This window comes from Dendropsophus ebraccatus, chromosome 5 (genome assembly GCF_027789765.1).
Source record: "Dendropsophus ebraccatus isolate aDenEbr1 chromosome 5, aDenEbr1.pat, whole genome shotgun sequence".
Classification (NCBI taxonomy): Eukaryota; Metazoa; Chordata; class Amphibia; order Anura; family Hylidae; genus Dendropsophus; species Dendropsophus ebraccatus.
In genome coordinates, this window is record NC_091458.1 from 130799514 (window position 1) to 130825714 (window position 26201).

The 26201-nt window shown below is 42.5% G+C and overlaps 1 protein-coding gene across 1 annotated transcript; it reads left to right on the plus strand.

The window, feature by feature from the left end:
• The first annotated feature begins 656 nt into the window (after positions 1 to 656).
• Positions 657 to 26201, plus strand: IFNLR1 (interferon lambda receptor 1). The gene is made up of 7 exons (XM_069972515.1): positions 657 to 792; positions 14422 to 14560; positions 15515 to 15678; positions 18052 to 18206; positions 20310 to 20463; positions 23754 to 23869; positions 24526 to 26201. The coding sequence occupies exons 1-7, from the start codon at positions 732 to 734 to the stop codon at positions 25213 to 25215; spliced, it is 1479 nt and encodes a 492-aa protein (XP_069828616.1). The 5' UTR covers positions 657 to 731; the 3' UTR covers positions 25216 to 26201.

The window sequence follows — 26201 nt, forward strand, 5'->3', positions numbered from 1 at the left end:
TATTTTCGGACGTCTTTTGCAAACAGCGAACGTTATTTTGTTCGTTGTTCACACACAGTTTTTCTTTATTCACTGTCCTTTCTCAGTTTTTGCTATTAAATTCAATGGACTTTTTAATTAAAGGGGTTATCCAGCGCTACAAAAACATGGCCACTTTTCCCCCTCTCTTGTCAGGTGCAATTAAGCTCCATTTACTTCAATGGAAATGAGTTTCAAAACCCCACCCAATCTGGAGACAACAGTAGGGAAATGGCCATGTTTTTGTAGCGCTGGATAACCCCTTTAAAGACACATCCAAAAGGCAATCAGTCCACCTAAACTAGAATAATGTACCAACAGCTATCACTGCACTGAAAAAAAACACAGTGTTAAACATATATCAATACTGACTAGCCCATCCTTTTGCAGGTAACATTGTCACAAGATAATGTTATTTGTGTTATTGCTGATTGGTGGAGAAATCATAAAAAAACTAAGCAATTATATAAAATTGCCCTCATGATTTTATGCCAGGAACCTTCATAGCACTTTCATTATGATGATTTCAGCCCTCCTTCTGCGAGAACCTGATAGGAAAGGGTTGCAGGCACAGAACACACCCAGATGGAATTCCCTTCTGGGCGGGCAGAAACTGTGGGAGTGCTGTGTTGTCACTGAGTGAGTCAGGAAGAAAGCCTGACAGGCACTATCAAGTAGAAACACCACCTTTAGAAGGGGATTGTAATGTAACCATGTCTGGCTGGTTCGCATGGATCTTCCTGACCATCAGCTACATAGCGGGATATCATGCAGGTACTTTTTTTTTTTTTATATACATTATATTAACCTAACGACTGACGTAGCTTTGCTACATTTAGCCAATAAGGAGCAAGGGTCAGTGAAAGTGGCAATGTGCAGGGACAGACACTGCATGTGCTTGTACATAACTTTTTGATGTTCTTTATTAGGCTTATGTTCACACACAGAAAAATAAGGGTAAAACAGGTATAAAACACGGCTGTATTGAGCTACATTAAAGTCTATGGAAAAGCGGTTATCTGTGCACACATTTTTTACAGTGTTCACACCGATTGAAATATTTCCACATTATAAGATTCACAATACGGCTGCGTTTTATATCTATTTTAATGTCGTATTTTGCTTTTGTTTTACTGTGTGGTTAATCAAGCCCTTCCTGTTGCTTGTTGTTTTACTGCAATCATAAGAGAAAGCACAGAGAGCTGGCATAGAGTCGTACAGGACATGACAGAGGAAAGTAATAACCACTCCAGTCACTTCTATATATTATGTTGCATTAGTCATAAATCTAGATATTATATTTTTATGAAAAATATGTATATTTATTAATTCCACATGAAGGATATAACTAGTGTTGAGCGGATCTGTCAAAATGTTCAGGTTCGGCAACGTTATCCAAACCCGAACAATCGGGGAGATTTATCAAACTGGTGTAAAGTGAAACTGGCTCAGTTGCCCCTAGAAACCAATCAGATTCCACTTTTCATTCCTCACAGACTTTTTGAAAAATGAAAAGTGGAATCTGATTGGTTGCTAGGGGCAACTGAGACTGTTTCACTTTACACCATGGTTGATAAATCTCCCTCTCAGTGTTTGAGTCCCGGCTGCCACCCTAGAACTACCAGGAAAACATGGATACAGCCTGAGGCTCAACACTAGAAATAACCATTAGTGTCTTCCATAAGACAGCTCAGAGGCTTTGGAGATGATACAGTCATGGCACCTTAGGCAGATGTTGCATTGCTTGACATTCATTTGCAAGAGCTTCTCATAAATGCTAGCGCCAACTACAATGCCCTATAGAAATACAGGCTTAGCCTTTACCTTAATGCAGGCATGTCCAAACTTTTTTCGAAGAGTGCCAAATTTGATGAAGTGAACATGTGCGAGGGCCGACCATTTTACATGCTACATGCTATATGCTTTATAACACAGGCAGATAATAGCAAGCTGGATACCTGGGGGGCCGTAAAAGTTCGGAACGCGGGCCGCAAATGGCCCTCCGGACGGACTTTGGACATGCCTGCCTTAATGCAATGCATTGATGTCAATGGAATGACGGATTTCAATGCACACAGTCTATTAAATAACGGATGTTGTCTGCGCGGACATCAAAATAATGATCATGGCAATTATTCGCTGATGTTATTTGCAAACAACGGACGTTACTTTTTAGTTGTTCACGCACAGTTTTTTTCAGCATTTTACTTAAATGTATAATGTTTACACAATCCAAAATCATTAATACATTGTAGGACACTAATAAAACTACTGCTTCTCTTGTGTATGGAGATGCTTGATATGTTTTGTGGATAGATTGCAGAGCATAACACACAAGAAGGTCAATATGATAAATCTAAGCTTCCTGGAAAAGTGTTATCTTGGCAGAGGCTTCAGGGGACTGGAATATTAAAATAAAATTACTACGAACTATAGAATTTTTGCTGATATATATTGAGCACTTATAAATAGAGGAAAGGAATAAATTTTTTTTAGTTTTTTCCAAAATAAAATATTGTTTACAAAGGCAAATAGCATTGTCTATCATTTAACACAGAAATTAATAGTCTAGGGACACACACGCGGTAAAATACGGGCATTAAATACGAAAACATTTCTTTTTAGTATTTCCTCTGTGTACAGAGACTGATCATAGGTATGAATAATCAGAGAAGAAAGAAAGTGGACATAGCACCCTTACCATATCAAATATACTTCCCATTTCCTAGTTTTTACTGTTGAACATAAGAAAAGAAAATAGAATATAACTTTTCTGTAGGGTTTAAACGCATTAGGCTGGGGTCACATTGCATTTTTGCAGTCCGTTTAATGGATCCGTTTTATAAATTGTTACTTTTATAATATAAGTGGATGGAAAAACCTCTATTTAAGGTATATATTATATATAGCATGATATACGATTTATAGTAAATTATACAATTTAAAAAAAAACGGATGCATAAATGGATGCAACTGTGTGCAGTCAGTTTGGATCCATTTTTCTAAGACAGTTTCATAGAACGTTTTTTTAACCCATAACGTAAAGACAGTGGTACCTTGGTTTAAGAGTAAGGCTATGTTCACACTACGTAAAAAACACGGCCGTATTTCATACTAACGGCCGTTAGTATAAAATACGGCCGTGTTTTTTACGTAGTGTGAACCTGGCCTAACTTGGATTGAGAGCATTTTGCAGGAAGAGCTCACAGTTTTTCTAAATTGTAACTTGATTGAAGAGCATTGCTTTGGTTTAAGAGCTCCCTGTGCTGGGTGGGAGGAAAAGTCAGGGAGGGGCACAGTTTGCATAGCGTGGTCTACAGCACTGTACTCTGACCCAGGAAGTCTCCCTCACCTTCCAAATCATGGCAGATTCACTTTAGGCTGGGGCTTACCTAAGGAGACAGGACTGTGGAGGCAGGGGCTTACCTAAGGAGACAGGACTGTGGAGGCAATCTCTTGATAGCTGTAACCCTCTCTCCCTGGACAGAGTGCTGTATTTATGTGCCCACATCTGCCTTGCTCATTCCTTCATGCTCCCTGCAGTCTCTGTCAGCCCTTGTGTTCCCCATCCTCTCTGTTCCTGCTATAATGTGCCTGCGCTCACACTCAGCTATACATAATGCTGCTATAATGTGCCTGCACTTACACTTAGCTATACACACTGGTGCTATAATGTGCCTGCACTTACACTCAGCCATTTACACTGTTGTTGTTGTTTTCACTGTCCTCCTGCACAGCTCTGTGATTCTCACTTCCTGATTGGTCCGTGCTGAACACACACCCCTTTCACATTGCTGTCATGTGACCTCACAGACCTTTGACAGCAGCCCTGCTTCTCTGTTCTAGCCTGTTGTACTACACTACTGTATTATGGGGATCTGCAGTTCCATCCTGTATCTACAAACTGCTGATGTTTTTCAGGTTTATGCCCTTACTATACATTATACTCCACATGCTGATTGCTATACTGTACAGTAACTTATCACATATTCAGCTGTTTCTAAATGTGTGTTTCATTTGTTTTACATGTTATTCAGAATAAAAAACAAACAAACATTATTTTTGGGGTGTGGAACAAATTTTCTGCATTTCAATAATTTCTTATGGGAAAATTTGCGTCGGTTTAAGAGTGGATTTGGATTACAAGCACGATACCAGCACAAATTATGCTCGTGATCCTTGTACCAATCCCACAGGCACAAAGTGAAGTGGCACCATTGAGACCCTCGACCTCTGACTAGAGGGGTTTATAGTGAAAATTAATACACCCCACATCAAACAAAATTCAAAACAAAAATGTCTCCAAAAAGAAGTCCTAGCTTAATTTTTCAGCTCTTCTGGAATACTCAAAAAAAGCCCTAGTTACAGTCAGCTGACCAGATCCCAGACACTGGTTGGATTACCATCAGCCGATCAGTGCCAGACTGATCCACCCCCACCTGCTCAACACAAGCTACAGGGGGGGCAGGAATGGTAAGAAGATGCAGAGTAGGGGACATTGAATATGGGAGAAAAGAGGATACGTAGGCCAACTACAAAGGGGGGAGGTAAAAAGTATGGGGACTACCTGCAGAGGGGGGATGTATACAGTATGGGGAAAGAACAACGGAGCTGAGAGGGAGGTGTACTGTATGGAGGATTAACTACAGGCGAATTTATAGTATAGCAGCCTAACAATAGAGGACATACAGGACACAGGTCATACTGTAGGGTGGCTAACTACCGTACAGAGTGGGGCTACAGTGTATAAGCTATAGCCCTTTTTCTAGGGGGGGGGGAATAAATATATATTTATATTTCATATTTTAAAAGAAACACGGTACTACATCTAGTGTTTTATATAATCTCCATGATTGTCATTGACAGCACCAAGTCTTCAAGGCATGTAGCGACATATTGCAACATTTATCTTTTTTCAATTATTTAAGAACCACTTATTTTAGAGGCTGGATGGAGAGTGATACTCAACTTGTCTCTTCAGAAATTCCCCATAGGTGTTTAATAGGTTTTGAAGAGATACTTGGCCGCTGAAGCACTTTCACCCTGTACTACTTCAGAAATGCAACAGTTACCTTAGATGTGTGTTTTGGGTCATTGTTAGGGCCAGTTCACATGGAGTAAAATCCTGCGGAATTCTTAAAGCGGAGAGTATGACACTGACAGTGTATGACACTGAGACAGGCGGGATTCTGCCGCTTTTACTATGTGTGAACTGGCCCTTATGTTGGAAAAGTGCACAACAACCAAGGGCACAGGGTGATGGTAGCATGTTCTCTTTTAATACAGAGCATGATACCACCAATGAACTGCAGCTCTCTGACACCAGCCACGCTCATGCATCCCTACTAGAGATGAGCGAACCGGGTTCGGGTTCGAGTCGATCCGAACCCGAACGTTCAGTATTTGATTAGTTGGGGCTGCTGAACTTGGATAAAGCTCTAAGGTTGTCTGGAAAACAGGGATACAGCCAATGACTATATCCATGTTTTCCACATAGCCTTAGGGCTTTATCCAAGTTCAGCAGCCACCGCTAATCAAATGCCGAAAGTTCGGGTTCGGATCGACTCGAGCATGCTCGAGGTTCGCTCATCTCTAACCCCTACCTATGGACACTGCCACCACCATGTTTTACTTTAGGCACCATGCCGTTTGCCGTCGGGAGTATCTTGTAGTATGTTTTAAAGAGAACCTGTCACCAAAAGAATGCTATTTAATCGATCATGTTACAGAGCAGGAAGAACTGGGCAGATTGATTTATATCTTTGTGAGAAAAGATTCAGTATAACTTGTTACTTGTTGATTGAAATCCCTGATCAATCTGTGTTAAAGGGGTTATCTAGCATTAGAAAAACATAGCCACTTTCCTCCAGAGACATCCTGACTCATCTCCAGGTTGGGTGCAGGTTGAAGTGAATGGAGCTTAATTGCAAACCACACCTGAACTGGAGAAAAGAGCGGCGCTGTCTCTGAAAATAGTTACTATTGCACCAAAGTGCTAATGGTTAAAAACAATGATACAAATCTGTAATTGTAATCGTACTGACCAAGAGAATATATTTGTTATGTTATATTTACTGCACGCTGAATAACATAATTTTATTATTATACACACACACCCCGCAAACAAGGGGTTAATAAAAGTTAATCAATTAACTAACTCAATGAATCCCAAAATGGCGCCAATAAAAAGGAAAATTTGTCCCAAAAAGAAAAAACAAGCCCATCAGCCAAAATAAAACAACGTTATGACACTTAGACGGTGGCAATAAAAAAAAGCAAGAAAATTGCCTGGTCACCAAGGGGTTAATATTTGTGTTTCCTTACTGTTGTATTATGTTTTTTCACTTTAAGTTCAAGTTGCTGTTCAGTTTGGAACTGAGTGATCACCACTTGATGGTTATGTTGTGTAAACTCTGTAAAGTTGTGGAAGAGCAGGTTCTGAGCAGGTACTGGGAATGTAGTTATCTCATGTGACCTTCTGTAAGGAATATGCCCAGAGTTTAGTTTTTTTTCCCCTTGGGTGAGTGCCCATTTCTCATTGATTTTCAGGCTGTTTTCAACACTCATATGCTTGAGATAAAATAAAGTAAAAATGATGTGTAGTAGGTGAAGCCCACGTCTTGTGAGCATTACAGTGTTACATAGGCCCAGGCCTAGAAATGGAGGAGTTATAAGGAATGTATCATCAGAAAATGTACATTATTGTATCTAAAAAGTTTCTCCAGTTAGATAGAAAAGGGTTAATAATTTCAGGATGGGTTAATCACTTTTGCATATAACTTTTAATGGCTAACTGCAGCCACCACCAGAGGTAGCACTAATAATAAGGATTTGTTCACACTACGCAAAAACAACGTCTGTAGTTGTGCAAACAACGGCCGTTATTTGTGAAATATAGTGTGAACCTTGCCTAGTGTAAACTCAGTAATAACATAAGTATGCATTATTAGGCAAGGTTCACAATATGTATTAACAACGGCCCTATTTCACAAATAATGGCCGTTGTTTTTACATAGTGTGAACCTTGCCTAATAATGCATACTTATGTTATTACTGAGTTCATTGTATGATATATATGCTATGCCATACCTTCCAAGTGCCCCTTTTTTGCCCCACGTCCCTCTTTGCCCCTCACACGTCCCTCTTTTTTTTACCTAGAAATTAGATTGGCATTAATAAACATTCTATGCTCTGGAAAGTGTCTGGTTTCTTACTTTGTAATAGACCCAAATTTGCATATTATTCCATCATGTGGTGCAAGTTGGATCTTACAAATTGTTATATTCTGATGAATCAAGAGACATTATGTCCCCTTTCACACATAATTTTCACAAATATCCTCCGTAGTTCATCCGTATTGTGCTCCGTATTTTGCATATCTGCAAAAAAAGGGGGGGGGGATAGAGGTGGCATAAAGTGATGTCACTAGCTGTCCCAACCAGTCAGGAGGAGCTTAAATAGAGATGTTACGGAATTGCAAAAGGCAATTACGGGTGGTTTTGTGAAGTGCTTAGGTGTTTTGTGGACCGTATTACAACCAGACCCATTTTCTAATGTCGCAGATTGCAGATTCCCCAAAAATAGAGGATGTGTGAATTGCACCATGTTAATTAATTTGTAACCAAGTACTCCGTATTTGCGGATCCGCAAATACTGAAAACTTATGCAGTAGTAAAAAAATAAGGCCTGAACCACACATGTCCCTCTTTGACCATCCAAAAAGCAAGCAGCACTGCACCAGTGTAGACTGCAATGAGTGATTTAGCTACCATGGAGGCAGACCGCGCAACTTTTATGGGGCCCCCCAGCAAAACTTGGTCTGCCTCCATTATAGCTACGGCTCACAGCACCCACTGACTCGGCTCACTTCCCTGCCAGTCTTTCTTGTGGCTGGTGGCAGCATTGTACCTCCAGCCACAATAGGGTCTCATACTTGCACAACCTCGCGCAGATCTGGGAGAACAGAATGCCATGGGACTGCAAAACTGTATCACAAAAAATGTACGCATGGTGACAGCTATTTCACGCTCACATTGTGATTCTGTGGACCACAGAGGGTGGTAGTAGTTGTGGTAAATTCATGTCCTGTTCCGGGGTCCAAATCTGTCCTGGTGTCGTCTTCTTTTTTTTTTTTTTTTTTTTTTGTTAAGAGGAGTGGTTTTAAAGAGCTGGGGCCTCAAGCGTCTATGCCCTAGGCCTGTGACGCCTCTCAGTTCTAACACCCTTCTTTTTTTTTAACCCCTTCACGTCAGTCATACGTATTTATACGTATATATACATCAAAAAAATTTTTTACACCAATATGATACTAATAAAAACAAGAGATCCTGGCACAAAAATTGACTGCCCAACCAGCCCTGTAGGTGGGGAAAAAAACCCGCTATTGGGGAGATTTATCAAACTGGTGTAAAGTAGAATTGTCTTAGTTGCCCCTAGCAACCAATCAGATTCCACCTTTCATTTTTCAAAGGATTCGTGAGGAATGAAAGGTGGAATCTGATTGGTTGCTAGGGGAAGCTAAGACAATTCTACTTAACACCAGTATGATAAATCTCCCCTATGTCTCTTAGAAGGCGAGGAGGAACATTGCATTAATTTGACCCAGACATCCTGGCACCAATTCCCTCGATCATGAAGGGCTTAAGCTACACCATTAGGAATGATTATCTTTGTTGGAGCAGTCCAAATACTGTGTATGCATCAGTTCAGTGGTAATGAAGTAGTACCTAAGTTTTGCCACTAGATGTCGATAGTATGTATATTGTGTACCTAAGTATTGCACATCTATATGTAACTAAAGGGTTATTGTTTTTAGGACCTGTGCACCAATGAGAGCTCTTTCTCTTTTCTGCCTATCTCTATCTTTCTCTTTCTATTACACTCTCTTCTCACCCACTCACAGCACACGTTACAGACGCTGTAGAAGGAAGTCACATGGAGAGAGGAAGTGTAGCCACACCTAAGTGAGTCTTACTCTGGCTTTGGTAAAGGGAGGACGAAAGCCAGAACAGTCCCTGTGGTAGCCAAGTAGGGCCCTGGCTTATGCCAGGTCCCCTGTGGAGTGAGTCTTGCTTTAATCTCTGTAGAGAACGGACGCACATGGGACACCTTAGCATTTGTTTCTTGAAAACATCACTTCTATACACTATGCAGTGCTGAGCACACACGTAGAGAGAACAAGTCAGGGATCACCCCAACCCACGCCGAGAGCCAGTCTAACAGTGCAGGACAGTATCCTGAAGAAAGAGGAACTGATCCGGATAGAGCAAAATTGCTAGAAGCCTACGTACTCAAATCTCGCAGCGCGGGTGTCATCAGAGAACACTGGTGGGCAATAGGTGGTGCAAAGACCAAAGAGTCAAAACACGGGCACAAGTATTCTCTATACTCTCAAGTATCCTACTTATTCATCTTCTAAAGTTCCGGCAGAGCACAGTACTACATTGGGTTGGGACTCTCTCGACATCCTACTCTCTACTTCTCCAAACCTTTTCTACCTCTCAGCACCCAACTCAGTCAGCACGACTGTACCTCTCCTTAAGCTCTCAGCACAGGTCGAGTCACTCCAGGTTGAGCTATATTATCAAGTCAAGATCCTACTGTATATCACCGTATTAAGCCTTCCTGCAGTAAAGAAGAGTTTATTTATTTTACCTGGACTCAGTGGTTATTCGCTAAGCACCTACACAGCCATTGCATCTTCCTTAAAGGAAACCTGTCACCGCTGAAACCTGTCAGGCTCCCGACCCCCCCGTTAGAGCCCTCTATACTTACCTCATCGCGCCAGGTCCCGCTTTCTGAGTCGGTCGGGTGACTGAGATTTCAGCGCTCGAAGCCCGGCGCGCGTGCTTACAGGAGAGTCAGATGCTCATAGAGAATGAATGGTGAGTCCGATGCTCCGTCATTCTCTACGGGCATCGGACTCTCCTGTGAGCGCGCACGCCGGGCTTCGGGCGCTGAAATCTCAGTCACCCGACCGGCTCAGGAAGCGGGACACGGCACAATGAGGTAAGTATAGGGGGATCTAACGGGGGTTCAGGAGCCTGTCACCCCGGCACGGGGGGTGACAGGTCCTCTTTAAGTCATCTCCCCTTTCTGTGGGTGGTGGTACCAATTGTCCGGGTGGGTCACAATTCTGCTTCGAACCACCATGATAAGCACCCAAGGGACCCCTAGACAGCCCGTCAGGTTACTGATCACAGGGGAAAGGGTATAGCCAGCCTATCTCAAATAAAAGTAGGTGTGCCACCATACCTGTGTGCCCAACACCAGGCTGAGCTATTCCCCAACCAACCACTACTGTAGTGGAGTCACACTTCACCATCTGGCAAGTGACCGGTCGTCCACCACACTGGTGGTGCACCACATATACACATTTCTTTAGTATGCTGCCTGCAAGGACCTGATGACGAGTTTGTAGGAGGTCTATGGGCTCTGAGCAGCCTCATCAGCTCTGCATATAACTCACATTATTGCAATATGATGAATTGGCTCAAAATTGCAGCAATTTTACCACAATTTTCAACAAACAGGTGCAAAATAAGGTAATGTGAGTGATGTGCAGAGCTGTTAGGGGCCCCATGATAGTGTCTCAGGTTAGCACCTACAGTGCCAGTAACTCACCGCTGCTTCTGTGTTGCAGCCTGGAGACACACAGAGGGGAAGCCACTGCTCCTGCCTGTGTCACTCACTACCTGCTGCACAGACTGACTTAATAAAATGACAGGGCAGGATTGTGCCACCCTCTCAGGGACTCGGGAATCTGACGCCTGAGGCAGAATCCTCATTCCACCTCATGGCAGAAGCCGCCCTGATCAATAGACAATGGGGGACATGTATGAAAATGTGTAAATGCCTCTTTTAGGCGCAGATGGGGCAGATAGTCGGGAAAATACTCGCAAATGGTATTTTTGCAAATATTTTTTTCACATCTGCACCACCTTCGCCAGTGGGGCGGAGAGGGGGCGTTACGGGGGGGGGGGGGGGGGTTGCGGCAGCACGCAAAGGGGGCGCGGCCTCTGTGTGCGCCGCATTTATCATTTTTCTGGAGAAAAAATTATACTGAAACCTACGCCAGCTCTAAGCTGGCGTAGGTTTAAACATTTTCGCATGGACGGGCTCTGTGTGATTGGGATTTATGTAGAGGCAATGCGCCTCTACATAAATCCCCTGAGCTCCGGAGCTGCGGGGACATTTGTAAGCCTGGCGTAAAAAACGCTGGACTTCATAATTTTCCCATCGTCAGACCCTGACATGTCAAAACTTTTCTTTCGTGACTGGGATGCTGGGTTTCTTAAAAGGTAGTTTGAGAAACACAGGTTTATAGTATAGATGATAGTATTGTTGCACTATTATTATTATTATTATTATTATTATTATTATGTGCCACACCCTAGCACCACATCCACACAATATCAGGTTGCATTTACTTATGTGGTGTAACTACTGTCAAAATGACCTTAGATGCACCTGTCCTGGCACATGTTCTTGTATAATGTGGTGTGTAGCTATAGAGACATCAACATATTACAAACAAAAAAGTTAAGTCAATCAAAGTAATGTTTGCACCAATAGTCTAGAATTACATTGTGTTTTGTACTGGGCTTTTGTTTTGGTTTGGTTTTTTTCTTATCCTTTTAGGCTGTGTTCCCACATCGGGGTAAATGAATGCAGCCAAACGCACACTTCTGTGTAAGCCAGTGGCCGCCCAATGTTGCAGCAAGTCCAGGCAACATCACATGACCATAAGTGAATGCATGGGGCATGCTTCTGGCTGCATGTGTTTACTGCTATGTGGGAATGTGGCCTTAGGGCGCTCTAAGGGTACTATTACACTAAGCGACTATCGGCCATACCTTGACGATAAACGTTTCATGTAATAGATCATGTTTTAAGTCAATGATCATCTGACAATAATTGATTTAAAGCACGACCTTAAATCCCGATTACGATAGTGTTGGTCTGCTGGCCGTTACCCCGTGGTATAGGAGCGGCAGCAGCAGACTGCCAGTCTCTCCTATGGGCCACCTGCACAAGACTTAACAAATGTCTATTGGCTGTAGGTGGCCCCTGGCCAGCAACCAGTGTTCCTGGGGGCCCACACGGCTACCGAATGTTGTGTCTGACCATTTAGTTGTATGCGCTTGTATGCGAGGAGAACATACAGTTGAATGCAGCAGAGTGATTGACAATCCTGCCAATTACTGTTGTGGCCACAAGAGGCCGTTCCTTCCCTTAGAGCTGTGGGACATGAGTGATATCACTTGTGCCCTTACAGAGCATGGAGACAGTTGACATCCGAAGACTACAGTACTGCAACCGCACAGCAGGTAAGTATGACTTTTTTTCTTGGTTATAGAGGAGGAGACCTATGTGGGTGGGTGGGGCTAACTCCTGGGATGGATGTTATTTATGGGGTTTGGGATGTGCTAACTAGGAAGATTACCATGGAGATTACTGCTGGGGAAGGGGGTGGCTGCATGGGAAATACATACCAGGGGGTATGTATTATCTAAATGAGATGGTGCTGGAGGGGAGGCCTACATGGAGGGTACTACCTTTTGGGGGGTGGGGTGGATTGCCTGAACAGAGAGGTCTAAATACTAGATAGATGCACAGAGGAGGGTCAAACTTCTATATGAGTGCACAGAGGGCCCTTACTACTACTACATGGAAACAGAAGGAAATAATAACTATATTGGGGCACAGAAGGCCTTACTACTATAGGATGCACAGAGAAGCTGCATTTCAATATGAAGGTACAGGGGGGGCCTCACTACTACATGGGGGTTCAAAGGGAGGGTCTATCTTCTATATGGAGGAACAAGGGGGGATAATGGATAATAGATGGTGACCTTTTTACTATATGAGAGCACAGAGGGACCCTCCGAACTATATGAGGTCTAAAATTGGGTCTAGATACTACATGGAGGCATAAATTGTCTGCTCTCATATAGCCTGTACACCATGATTATCGGGGCTGATGTCTCCTACATATTTAATGTATTGTCATGTATTGTTTCTATGAGTTAGTAAAGTAATTATTCCATTTAGTTATGTTTCTGTAGTCTGGCTTTTTTGTATATAGATCAGGGCCATTTCTAGGTAATTTGGACTACAGGGCGAATCTTGCTTCCAGCTACAATTCATCTCTTCTGAACCTGCCAGACAAACATCTCCGCTCCGCACTTTTACAACAACTTCCACTTTTTTGTGTCATGTGCAGTGAAGTCAGTAGCTATGTGGGTTGCCCCCTGTATGTAGGATCCCCTGCTGTGCCCCCATATAGTAATAATCCCCCCTGTGTTTCCCCCCAATAGTAATAATCCCTCCCTGTGCTCTATCCCCATAGTAATAATCCCCCCTGTGCTCCCCCATAGTAATAATCCCCTCTTTGCCCCCCAATAGTAATAATCCCCCAGTGTTCCCCCCAGGTAATCACTAGACTGATCAGTATTATTGGCGCTCTTCTAATGAGAAGATCATTGATCTGACAGGAAGTTTTGACATGCCAGAGATAAGTATAACTCCTCCGCCTGTCTGGGGAAGTGATCATGCTGCGGCAGTCTCATTCAGTTAGCGACAGGTACTGCTCCTGTCACTCCATTAAATGCTGCAATTGCTATAGATTATGGCATTTAAGTGGTTAATAACAGGTAGCTGCGTAATCGCAGCTGCCTGTCAGTACCCCCGACTCCTGGCACATTAATGTTTAAGGGCTTAAGGTATGCGCCTCCTTCTTAGGGTACGTTCACACACAGGATCCGCAGCAGTCAAATCTGCGTAAGTGTGAAGCTGGCCTTAAAGTGAATCGCCAAATTGCTGAAAAGACCAAACATAGAAACTTTTGTAAATTCAAAAATTACTCTTTATTTCATATTTAATAAATTATAAAAATTCATGTATTAAAATTAAGGGAAATCCACACAGATGAAATGTAAAACCGGTGGCCTGCGTGCTTGTCACTATATAGTGCAAATGGATTCTGCCTTACTGAAACATAGCAAAATGTATTAAACATCAATTGCAGCTGAATGGTGCCATCTACTGGAGACAAAAGGCACATGCACGATTATCATAAAAATTACTGTTGCAAATAGCAATGCCCAAATAATAGTGCAATGAAAGTAATTGGTATTGATTCTTGAAACTCCTGACTACAAAAGAAAGTAGAAGGAAACCCAAACAATGCATTGACAATAATTGTTAATTTACACTAAAACGGCAGGAAAAAAAAGGCCAAGTAGGAAAAACTGCTGGCACTTTTTTTTTTTTTTTTTGGGGGGGGGGGGGGTCTAGTGGCGTTTTTTCAGCCCCCAAAAAACACAGTGCAAAATTTGTGTGGGAATATTCTACTATACTACTATAATACTACTATTATGTATTTACTTTTTGTGGCTTTAGGAGAGATCCGTGAACCTTCAACTGTTAAATTGGAATCCAGAAACTTCAGTCTCTTCCTCACATGGCTTCCAGCTGCTGAAAATCCTTCTTTTGTAACTTACACGGTACAATATGCACTTTACCCAACTGAAAAAACAATGTAAGTATGTGCTATAACACCTGAATATTCATGTATCTGTTGGTCATGCTTCAGAAAAAATTCTCAAAGTAACTGCCAGTAACTGCCACCGAGAAAATAAAGCTTAAAGGAAACCTGTCAGTCGTGATGCCGTAGTGGAGCCCACTCGACTGAACCCATTCCCCCCATCAGACCCCCCCCCCCCCCCCCCCCCCCCGGTGGAGCCCGGCATACCTAACCCTCCCTAGAAGTCCAGCTGCTGGATCCGGTCCCTGAGCGGAGAAATCACAGCCCAAAGCAGAACGTGCACATTATGCAAAGCAGTAGAGATGAGTCCGACCTCCATAGAAAATGACTACGGCATCACGGCTGACAGGTCCTCTTTAAAGGGGTTGGGCACTTTATAGTAAAATTGTCTTGTGTGTATTATAAGTAAGCGTATTTACATTACTTACTGACAGCAGCTCCCTGTGCGCCTCATAGAGCTAAAATCAGACTCCCCTCCTCCAGGCTGTGCTGCCCTGCTTTGTGGCGCTCTTCTGTCCCTAAGATGGCTGACATGGAGGAGCATGTGACCACGCCTCCAGTGTCCTCCATAGGCATATACAGGCTCAGTGGTGGACATTGGGGGCGGGGCATGGTCACATGCTCCTCCATGTCGGCCATCTTATGGACAGACTCACCACAGAGCAGGACAGCCCAGCCTGGAGGAGGGGAGTCTGGTTTTAGCTCTATGAGGTACACAGGGAACTGCTGTCAGTATATACAGTGAGTACACTTACTAATACTGTACACTAACCTATTTTACTATAAAGCAGCAACCTCTTTAAAGTGATACTGTCACTCCCTTTCTCTATGAGGACTTCTCTACCCAGCTGTAAAACCTAAATTCTGCAGTTTTCCAAAAAAAAAAAAAAAAAAAAAAAAGTGCATTAAAAAATAAACAAATAAACATTTACTTTTTTAATTTTTAAGCTGGTCTCAGGTTCGTGGATGTGAAAATATCACCAGAACAGAGTGTAACTTTACCTGTGCGCTTAAAAAAAATGTGCACCTGAATTACAAAGTTCGAGTGCGGACTGTTTTTCCTTCCAAATCGTCATGGGTTACAATCCCAGATATACAATACATGTTTAAAGGTATGTGTTAATGATCTTCTATTCTGATATGTTACATAAATATGAACTCATACTAATTTATACCCCTACTACTATTACTGTTACTTATAGCCACAGGGCCATTACTTTCAAAAATGTATTATACTTTCAGCTTTGTTGTGTTCTATTTTGATAGCATACTTGGCTGATTAATTTAGTGTTAAGATTAGAGATAAGTCAATCTTTTAAAAATTCAGTGTGAATTTTGACAGCAAACTTTGCGAACTGAATGTACCAAATGTATACATACCTCTCCGCACTCCCCCGATGTGTTCTTCTGTGTCTTGAGGTGCCACCAGCCAGCTCAGGCAATCACTGACTAAGGGACATAGCCACAGACAGTGATTGGCTGAGCAAGCTGTCACTCTTGAGATATAAAAGTGACAGCCCACTCAGCCAATCACCGTCAGCGGCTCTGACCTTTTGCAATCAGTCAATGATAGGCTGAGTGAGGCTGTCACTCTCCGTTCAGCCAATTACTGACTGACTGAGAAGGGACAGCGCCATAGCCAGTGATTGGCTGAGTGGGCTGTCACTTTTGTTTCTTGATAGTGACAGACTGCTTAGCCAATCACTGTCCTTCAGTCAGTGATTGTCTGAGTGGAACTGGAGACACGGAAGAGGACACCAGTTAGCAAATTGAGAAAAAAATTGCTTCATCAACTAATCAAATCTTTGCAAAATTTGCTGCAAATCCACCTTAGCTCATCTCTAAAAACATCTTTAGGATCTGAGGCCGAGCTATGGTTAGCACAGTATTTGAGAACATGGACATGAAAATAAAATTGACTGGTTTTGCAAATAGGGACCAGGGTATTGCATGAGGTGTACACTGTGCATAGATAAATTAATAAAAATAATGGTTCAGTTTTTATTTTACCAGAGCTGGAAGCTGGAAGCTAAACACTTTGATAAATCTTCACCAATCTGATTGAGGCACTGGTGGCAAACAGGTTTAAGCAGGTTATCACAGGGGGTGTCCTTGTGTAAGGGCAGACATTTTACTATCTCAATAGAAAGAACTCTGGAAACATATACAGGAGAACACGTCTTGTAGAAAACAAAAGCTGGACCTTTCGATGCTAACTTGGAAATGCACATAGCAAAATATTGGCAAGGCTAGTCAGGAGCTGTATCTTATTGATGCTTTCTATTATCAAGTTAAAGGAGACGACCGTCGCTGGGCCAAAAAAAAAATTCGGACTGGGAGTGGAGAAACAGAAAAAAGAAGTAAAATTCACCTGTCCAGGTGTTGCGCAATGCCACTACCTGCTCCTGGAACACTTTTTACACTGGTTTTATGGTGGAAGCACTGATAAATTCCTCCTATGTCTCTGCATTAATAATTTAGTTATTGGGAAAAAAAAACTAAAATGTGCGTTCCAGCTGTACAAGTCCACCAAACTAACAGCAAATGGCTGATTTCTATCATAAGCTGTTAGTTCATATTAGAACTAGAAACAAACTGTCAAACTTTTCTCCACTTTATCCTCCAACTATTCCCACCATTTTTACCTCCAATTTTCAGGCCTTCTGAAATGCTATGGCAAACTTTATTTTTCTCCATAGTCTTCCTCCTGTTTTTTCTTCTATTTTTTTCTTTATAAATATCAAGAATCTTTGCAAAATATTGTACTGCCCCCCAGGTTTTCTCTCTACCATGTCTCCTTCCCATTCAGCCTTAAAAATAGCTGCTCAGGCACCAATTTATGCAGTCCCCATTGCTCCCACTCCTCCTTCCCCTATGCAGCTTGTCTCCATGCAAGAGGGGTACTGTGAGTAATACAAGATGGCTACTGCAGGCACAAAAAATCATTGAGAGTAAGGCTGGTTTAACACTACGCTTTTGCAGTTGTTTTTTTCATCTGTTTTTGCAATTTGCATTTGTGTGCATCTGCTTTCATCAGTTTTTCTATTGACTTTTTTTATTTAAAAAAAAGGGTCAAAATGCAGTTTGTGGTTTTTTTTTATGTATACAAAAAAATGGGCCAACTACAATTTTGTGTACATTAAAAAGAATGTGTTTTCATCCATTTTTTTTATAATGGAGATCAGTGGAAAAACAGATCAAAATAGATGTACACAAATGCATCCATTTTTCCATCCATTTTTTGCAAAAACAGATAGAAAAAACAGGTTGCAAAAATGTAGTGTGAACCCAGCATAAGCCTAACATTCTAACCGGAAACTGCAGATCACATAACCATTATGCTAGTGTGCCTTTTAGTATTTAATCTAGAAAAGGGTTCCATTTCTAAAGCATTTGGGTGTTACGGGTTACATTTGATGTTTTGATGTGTGATACATTACCTACTGATATCTGGGTATGTACTATATATGTTGTTACTTTTGCAGTGGAACCAGACTCACCATATCTAACTGTAACTAAAGGAGATGGTTTTATAAAGATTGACGACTCTACACAGAAGCCAAGTTGCATACCACCAATAATCTATCAGATGTCTTTGGCTTATACCCTGGTAATCAGGAAAAAAGACAACCCAGAAGAGGTACGAACAGCACGTATCAGTGTACTGACCACACAAACTATAATGTGAGAATAGACATATTTGTAAGAGCTTGAGAGCATAACTAGTTGTTATGTTAAAATATATATACCATATTTTTCGGCGCATAAGACAACCCCTGACTGTTAAGAAGATTGTCAGGGGTTCGCCTTATACGGCGAAAAATGTCAATCCCTGCCTGACCGCAGCCCTGCTGCTGGGGTTTACTGCAGCTAACTGAAAAAAACACACAGTTAACTCACCTGGGGCCCGTTCCTGTCCTTCGCATGTCTTCTGTACCAGTCCCGGCGCAGGCAGTGTGACGTACACTGACTGCGCCGGGATCCCCGAAGCTCTCCCGAGCAGCCTGCCGGGAGAGCTTTGGAAGAATGACAGAGGCTTCGGGAGGCTCTGGAAGTCCCCAAAGTCACTGTCATTCTTCTGAAGCTCTCTCGGCAGCTTCTCCGATGAGAGGCTCGGCTGCTCGGAAGAGCTTCAGGGATCCCCAGCGCAAACCGTGTACGTCATACTGCCTGCGCCCGGAATGGCACAGAAAACGGTAGTGAATAAATTCTATACTGTAAAGGGACCTCTCCAGGCAAGCCCCGCCCTGGTTGGATTTCATTGGCTGCTCCACTCCAGGCTTCGTAGCAGCCAAAATCAGACCCTGCCAGGTTAAGTTTGGGGGTCTGATTAGGGTTACTACCAAACTACTTAACTATCCCCTGCCCACACAACAACCCTACCCCTCAGGGTTGGTGCTAATGAGGAGGGTTAGGGTTAAGGTTGGAGCTGTGGGGAGGGTTAGAACATGAGAAATTAGTGGAACATAACCCTAATCCAACCCCCAACCCTAACCCTGAAACTGGGTCGGGGGTCTGGGGGATCCGGTAGGATCTGATTTTGGCTGCTAGGAAGCCCAAAGTGGAGCAGCCAATGAAATCCGGCCGGGTCGGGGCTTGCCTGGAGAGGTCCCTTTACGGTATGTGATTTAGACACTACCGACAGAAGACGCACCCAGGTCGGGAACAGGCCCTAGGTAAGTTAACTGTTTGTTTGTTTTTTTACAGTGGTCGCCCCATACAGTGGGGATGCGGCAATTTTTTATCCCCTCCACCGCATGGGGTGACCATACCCGGCGTATAAGATCACCCCTGACTTCTGAGAAGATTTTTTGGGGTTAAAAAGTCATCTTATACGCTGGAAAATACGGTATATGTGTTAGTTTGTGTAGAAGAGTGGCATAAGATGATAGAAATCTTCTAGTCTTTCTTCATCTCCCACCTGAAGATGCTCATAGTGAAAAAAATAACGACTTCAGTCGGTATGGCCAACTGACTAATGTGTATGGGGCATCCCAACTCTCCATTGACTGAACAGTTTGAAATGTTGGATTTTAAAGTGAATGTACCACTAGGTACATGAACAGACCGCCGCGGAGATGCCAGTGGCACAGTCCTTTTTTTTTAACCCCCGCCCAGTTCCCACGCACAGCGCCAGTCTATTACTGAGCACTCGCCGGACATGAAGCACTGATGGTGGGCCCATCATCCCTCTGTAATGCGGCTCCATTCTAATGGAGCCGCATCACAGAGGGGAGGTGCTTAGTTACATTGGGGGCCGGCGGGCCCGCAGCCAGTGCTTCATTCCTGGATGGCACTTGGTAATAGACCGGCACCGTGCGCAGGAACCTTACAGGTGTGTCATCCCCTTTAAAGGGATTATCCAGGATAGAAAAAACACAGCTACTTTCTCACAAAAAGATTGCCACACCTGTCTACCCTGTTGTGTGTGGTATTACAATTCAGCACCAATGACTTTATTCACAGAAACTGAGCTGCAAGACCACACCCAAACTGAGGACAGGAAATGTGCTGTTTCGGGAAGAAAGTGGCCATGTTTTTCTAAGCCTGGATAACCCCTTTAAGAGCTACCCCTCTGCATGTAAAAGCCTACGGCCTATACAACTTCAACTTCCAGCCCTGACATAACATGGTATAAATCATGCAATATAAATCTTATACTGTATGTATATGCAATTGTTCATTAAATATTAATGAGGTTTCTACTTTACATAACCAATTTCTGTCTGACCTTTGTTATCAGGACATATTTAAAGGAATAGCGGTTGAATTTCCATTCACATTTGAAACTCTTGGATACGATGGAGAATATTGTGTTGCCGCCAAAACTATACGTAAAGTAAATACTACAGAGAGTACTTTCTCCCAGCCAATATGCCTCAATTTTACTAAAAAAGGTAAAAATTAAAAAAAAAAAAGGCCAAGACTGGCGGATGAATATCATCTGCTTATTTATAACATATGATTTAAAATGCACCAAAATTTACTTTTTACACACTGTTTACAAGTGTCCATAAAAGGGGGCATGGCTAAAATGTTACTACTTTATATATTTATTTATTTATTGGTGAAAAATTCTGGTGTAAAGTAGTCCAGCCATATGGTAATATATGGATGAGAAAAGTGTCTAGCAAGTTGCACTAGATTTATCATATATTATCTTTTTATCATACATACCAAAGAGCAGAGCTATGTAATAAATCTGGCCTATTTGGTCTAGTTTTATCCTGTCTAATTTCAAGACAGTGACTGGTTAGGTTCACACTATGTAAAAATGATGGCCATCGTCTGTTATTTAACCCCTTAACCCATTTTGACGTTAAAACTGACGGCAGCATTTAAATGGCTTGAATAGGCCATCACCTGGTGTCTAGTGGCAGGATCTCCCCCTCCCCCCATGACCCTGAGGGGTGATCCCTTCTTCTTGCCGGGCCTCAGCGCCACAATGTGGTTGATGCCAGCTCAGCACTTGATTACCATGGGCTCCAGCAGCCCATAGTAATCATACAGTGATCTCAGAGATCAATGCTGTACATACTATATATACTGCATTCATCTCTATGAGAGATCAGTGCAGTTATAATAGAAGTTCCACAGGAGGACTTCAAGTTACTGTAGAAAAAAAAAAAGTAGAAAATCTCATCCCATATCAAAGGTTTACTCACTCCCCTTTCCCATTTTATAAATAAAAATAAATAAACATATCTTCTATCACTGTGTCGGTAATCGGCCGAACTATTAAATTTGAGTTGCTGATCTCGCAGGGTAAATGGCTTAAGCACCCCCCCCCCCCCCCCCCCCCCCCCCCCCAGATTGCAAAGCCCAAAGTGCAAAATCGCAGATTTTTGGTCACATCAAAACCAGAAAAAATTGTAATAAAAAGTGATTATAAAGTTGCATATACACAAACAAGCTACAGAGCATGGGATAAAAAGTTGACACCTCACACATTCTTATAGACCAAAAAATAACAGTGTTATAAGGATCAGAATAGAGCAATTTCAAACATAGAGGGAGATTTATCAAACATGGTCTAAAGTTAAACTAACGCAGTTGCCCCTAGCAACCAATCAGATTCCACCTTTCATTTTCCAAAGAGTCTGTGAGGAATGAAAAGTGGAATCTGATTGGTTGCTAGGGGCAACTGAGCCAGTTTCACTTTACACCATGTTTGATTAATCTCACCCTAAGTTTTTTTTTTTTTTTTCAAAAGCAGTCAAATAAAAGTTATATGTTACATATCACTGTAATCGTACTGACTTGAGGAACATAGATAACATGTCAGTTTCACCACAGGGTGATAGCTCTTTTTTCACAATTTCACTGCACAAATAAATTGTTCCCAAGCAAATAAATTGTTCACAGCATATTTTATGGAAAAACTAGGTCTGTCACTGCAAAGTACAATCGGTGTCACAAAAGGAATAAGGGCTCATATGGGTCTGTAGGTACAAAAAATGCAAGCGCTATGGCCTTTTAAATACGAGGAGGGCAAAACAAAAGTGCAAAAATGAAAAGTGTCCGTTAAAAATAACAGACAATGACGGAAGTTATTATGAAAGAGGGTCATCAATTTTACGTATTATCAACCTAGCCATTCCCTACAACTGCATCCACCAGCTTAGGCAAAGGCAGGTAACATAGAATGGAATAAACCTTGGGCATGGGTATGGGGTAGGCTTTCGCTTAATGGGTATAGTATTCCTTAGCATAAGGAATCGTTATGCTAAGGAATACTATGCCCATTAAGCAAAGACCCCCCATACCTCTCTGTGCCCCATTTTATCTTGTCACAATATTATAGCTTAAAGGGCAACTCCGGTGCTTCCCCCCCCCCCCTTAACTAACACACATTACAAAGTTATATAATTTTGTAATGTATGTTAGTTACCTGCTTGGAGCCATTCCGCCTCTCCCCCCCCCCTACCCCCCCCCCCCCCCCCCCCCCCCCCCCCCCGGAAGTAAAAAAAAAAAAAAAACATACTTACGAATTTACTATCGACCCCGTCCTCTTCTCCCGCCTCCATTTTGTGATGATGTCATCACAAGCGGGGGGCGGGCTCGGTCATCCTCTTCTTCCCCGTCTTCCATTAGAATGAATTGGCTGGAATGCATCACATTGCTTCCAGCTTGCTCAGCTCTGATTGGCTGAGCAAGCTGGAAGCCATGTGACGCGATCCAGCCAATGAAAAGGCTGCCGGTGTGCACGCGCAATAATAACAAGTGTAATATTCTAATGTTAAAATGCACTTTTAGTATTTCCTTTCTTATTATCTTAGGATAGATATATTACTATGCCAAGCATGTTTACATTCAGTTATTGTGTATTTTCAACATCTGCTGGAATTCTTTTGAAGATAGAAAATAATAAACTAAACTTACCTCTCTGGCTCCCATGCTATATCTTACCACTCCATCCCTATTGTGTGGCCGCTTCTGGGTTCTGGGATTGTCATGACCACAGAACCTGGAACCGGCCACACAGCAGGAATGGTGTGGTAAGATTCTGTCTGCAGCTTGGGAGCCAGGGAGGTAAGTATAGTTTATTATTTTCAATTTTCCTTCCATGGACATGTATAGAAAAAAAAGTACCCTGCCCAGACAGCTCCCATACCAATGCTGCAAGTATTATCAGACTTTTGGTGAAGAATTGAGGCTGTGGTTTCAACCACATTCAGGATCGCACATGTGGAAACGAGGCCTTAAAGTTGTCTGGGATCAAATTATATTTTACTATGCTGCTGGGGCTGCAGGGCAGATGTCAGTGACATTTACTTACCTGACCCACTCCGTCATTTTTGCCGGGTCCCAGGCTGTCCACCACCGCCAGAGATTTCAAAACAGCCAGTGACAAGCTGGTAAGTATATGTAGCTGACATCTTCCCCCAGCCCCAGCAGCATAGTAAAATATAATTTGATCCCAGACAACCCCTTTAAGGACACAACTACATTATTATTACAGTGAGCACATTTGTTTGGCTACATAGATGGAGTTGGTTGACATTTCCAATGTGGAGTAAAGTTTAAACAATGACCACTGACCATGTTTTATAATGCTAAGTGTGGGATCTGGCACATCAGCTGTAGGTGTATGTATTGATTGTACCCAATCTATGCTTATTTTATTTTCTGCCCATGGTGTTCATTTGTTTTCACTTATTTAAACTATGACCTCTTTTCTTTACAGATGGATACTTCCACATGGCATTTCTCGCTTTGCTACCAATCTGCGGTACTGCTGTTATTGTATTTGTTGTAATCTGGTATAAAATAAAAGTGACATCAAAGAAACCTGAAGCATTGGTAAGTATTACAATAATTCTTTGTACATAACAGAGCTTTATGAATAATACTTTACAGCATAAGTACTGTATTTTCCGGCGTTTAAGACGACTTTTTAACCCTGAAAAATCTTCTCAGTTGGGGGGCGTCTTATAAGCCAGGTACGGTCGCCGCATATGGTGGGGGGAGCTCGAAAATGGCCGCATCCCCATCGTATGCGGCGATCACTATAGAAAAACAAACAGTCTACCCAAAGCCTCTGTCATTCTCCCTAAGCTCTTCCGGCAGCCGAGCATCTCCGAGCTTCTCCGATGAGACGCTCGGCTGCCCGGGAGAGCTTCGGGGACCTCCGGAGCAGACAGTGTACGTCACACTGCCTGCACTGGGAACGGGATGGGAGACGAGCAGCTGCTGGGAACGGGTTACAGGTGAGTTAACTGTTGTGTTTTTTTTTTTTAACTGCAGTTAATCCCTGCCTGACCACAGCAGGGCTCTAGCTAGTAAACGCTGCTGCGGTCAGGCAGGGGTTAACATTTTCCAGCGTATAAGGCGAACCCCTGACAATCTTCTTGAAAGTCAGGGTCGTCCTATACGCCCAGTCGCCTTATATGCCGGAAAATAGTGTATTTTCTGAGTATTTTTCTGTGCTTTTAATAAATTATACTTTTTCTTTCAAGGACTTTTCAAACAACAAATATTGCCAGAAGAAACCCTGTTTGCCAGATTTGTACTCGGAGATCTGTCACTCTTTTACAATTTATAACATAGAACAAGGCCCTTCAACCAAATTTCTACTTCTTGATAAATCTGATGATGATGTCAATAGTTACCCAAAAAGTGGCAAAGGATACATGGTGCGATCCACTTTGGAAACTTCAGGCTCTCCCAGTAGTCGGGAATACTTTTCTTCTAAAAGCTTAGGATGCAACTCCAGCAGTGATAAATCTTCATCTGACTCTACCTGCCCAAATACATCAGGATCCGCTAAAGACATGTTATTCAAAGCAGAGAGCAACCAAACCAATAATAGTCCTGAACAGATCAATATAAATGTCCCAGATGTTCAGATGTTTTTCTCTACGCCAGTATCTGTGAGCAACCCAATAGACGGACTCTCCATACAGGAGCCTCATTCCTTTGTGAATGTGCCTTTCAGTACTTTGTGTATAAGAGGTAATAATGATCACATGGACACTTCTGATGGAGAATCCAGTAACCAGTGCTTCACGGATTCTGAAGATGGCTTGGACTCATTAAGTATAGAATTGAGAATGTCTGATTCTGAAAATCTCTCACAAGAGAAAAAAACACATAAAGACTTGAGTTCAGACTATTCACAAAGGACTTACATGTCGAGGAGATATTAAAAGAGATAAAGAAAGAATATCTATTTATGGCAGAAACAGACTAATGGATTATATAAATTGTACATGAGCATATGTGTGTGTATGTGTATACATGGTCGGACTATTATATATATGTATAACACATACAATATAAGAGCCTAGAAATGTTTTTTTTTTTTTATTGCATAAATGCATCAAAAACTATTTAGGTTTGTTAATAAATTTTTAATAAAAAAATCCTTGTGCACTAAAACAACAAATACATTCATACTTACCTTCCCCGCTCCCTCATACTTACCTCCCCTGCTCCCCTGGCACTGCAGCTGTGGTATGTGGTATCTTCTGGTCATGGCTCCTATGTTGTTCTTACAACTACTGATGGCATACTGCTCCACACTCAACCAAACAGAGCAGAGTGGGGACATACCTAGAAGAGAGAAGAACAGAAGAACAACAGCCAAAAGATACTTCCTCTGCTCCTCTGGTGCTGCAGTTGTGATAAGTGCCCAGGTATTTGTTTTAGTGTACAAATCCGACTCTGTACCCACAATCTGTCCCCCCCAAACCACTTGTACCTTCGGATAGCTGCTTTTAATTCAAGATCTGTCCTGGGGGTCCGTTCGGCAGGTGATGCAGTTATTGTCCTAAAAAAATACTTTTAAACTGTCAGCCCTGTGCCCAACGGCCGTGGCTTAGATTGTGTATGCATTAGGCTTCGTTCCCACTGAGCAAAACTAGCAGAATTCCGCAGCGAACATGTTCATTTTTCAGCGCGGACAGAGCAGGAGAGCGCGCCTCCCATAGACTCCCATTATGAGAGGGAGGCTAACGGCATTGTCCGCTGCGGAATTCCGCTAGTTTTGCTAAGTGGAAATGAAGCCTTAGGCCCCGTTCCCACTGAGGAAAGGTAGCGGAATTCCGCGACGGAATTGTCCGCCGCAGAATGCCGTTAGCCTCCCGCTCATAATGGGAGTCTATGGGAGGCGCGCGCTCCTGCCCTGTCCGCG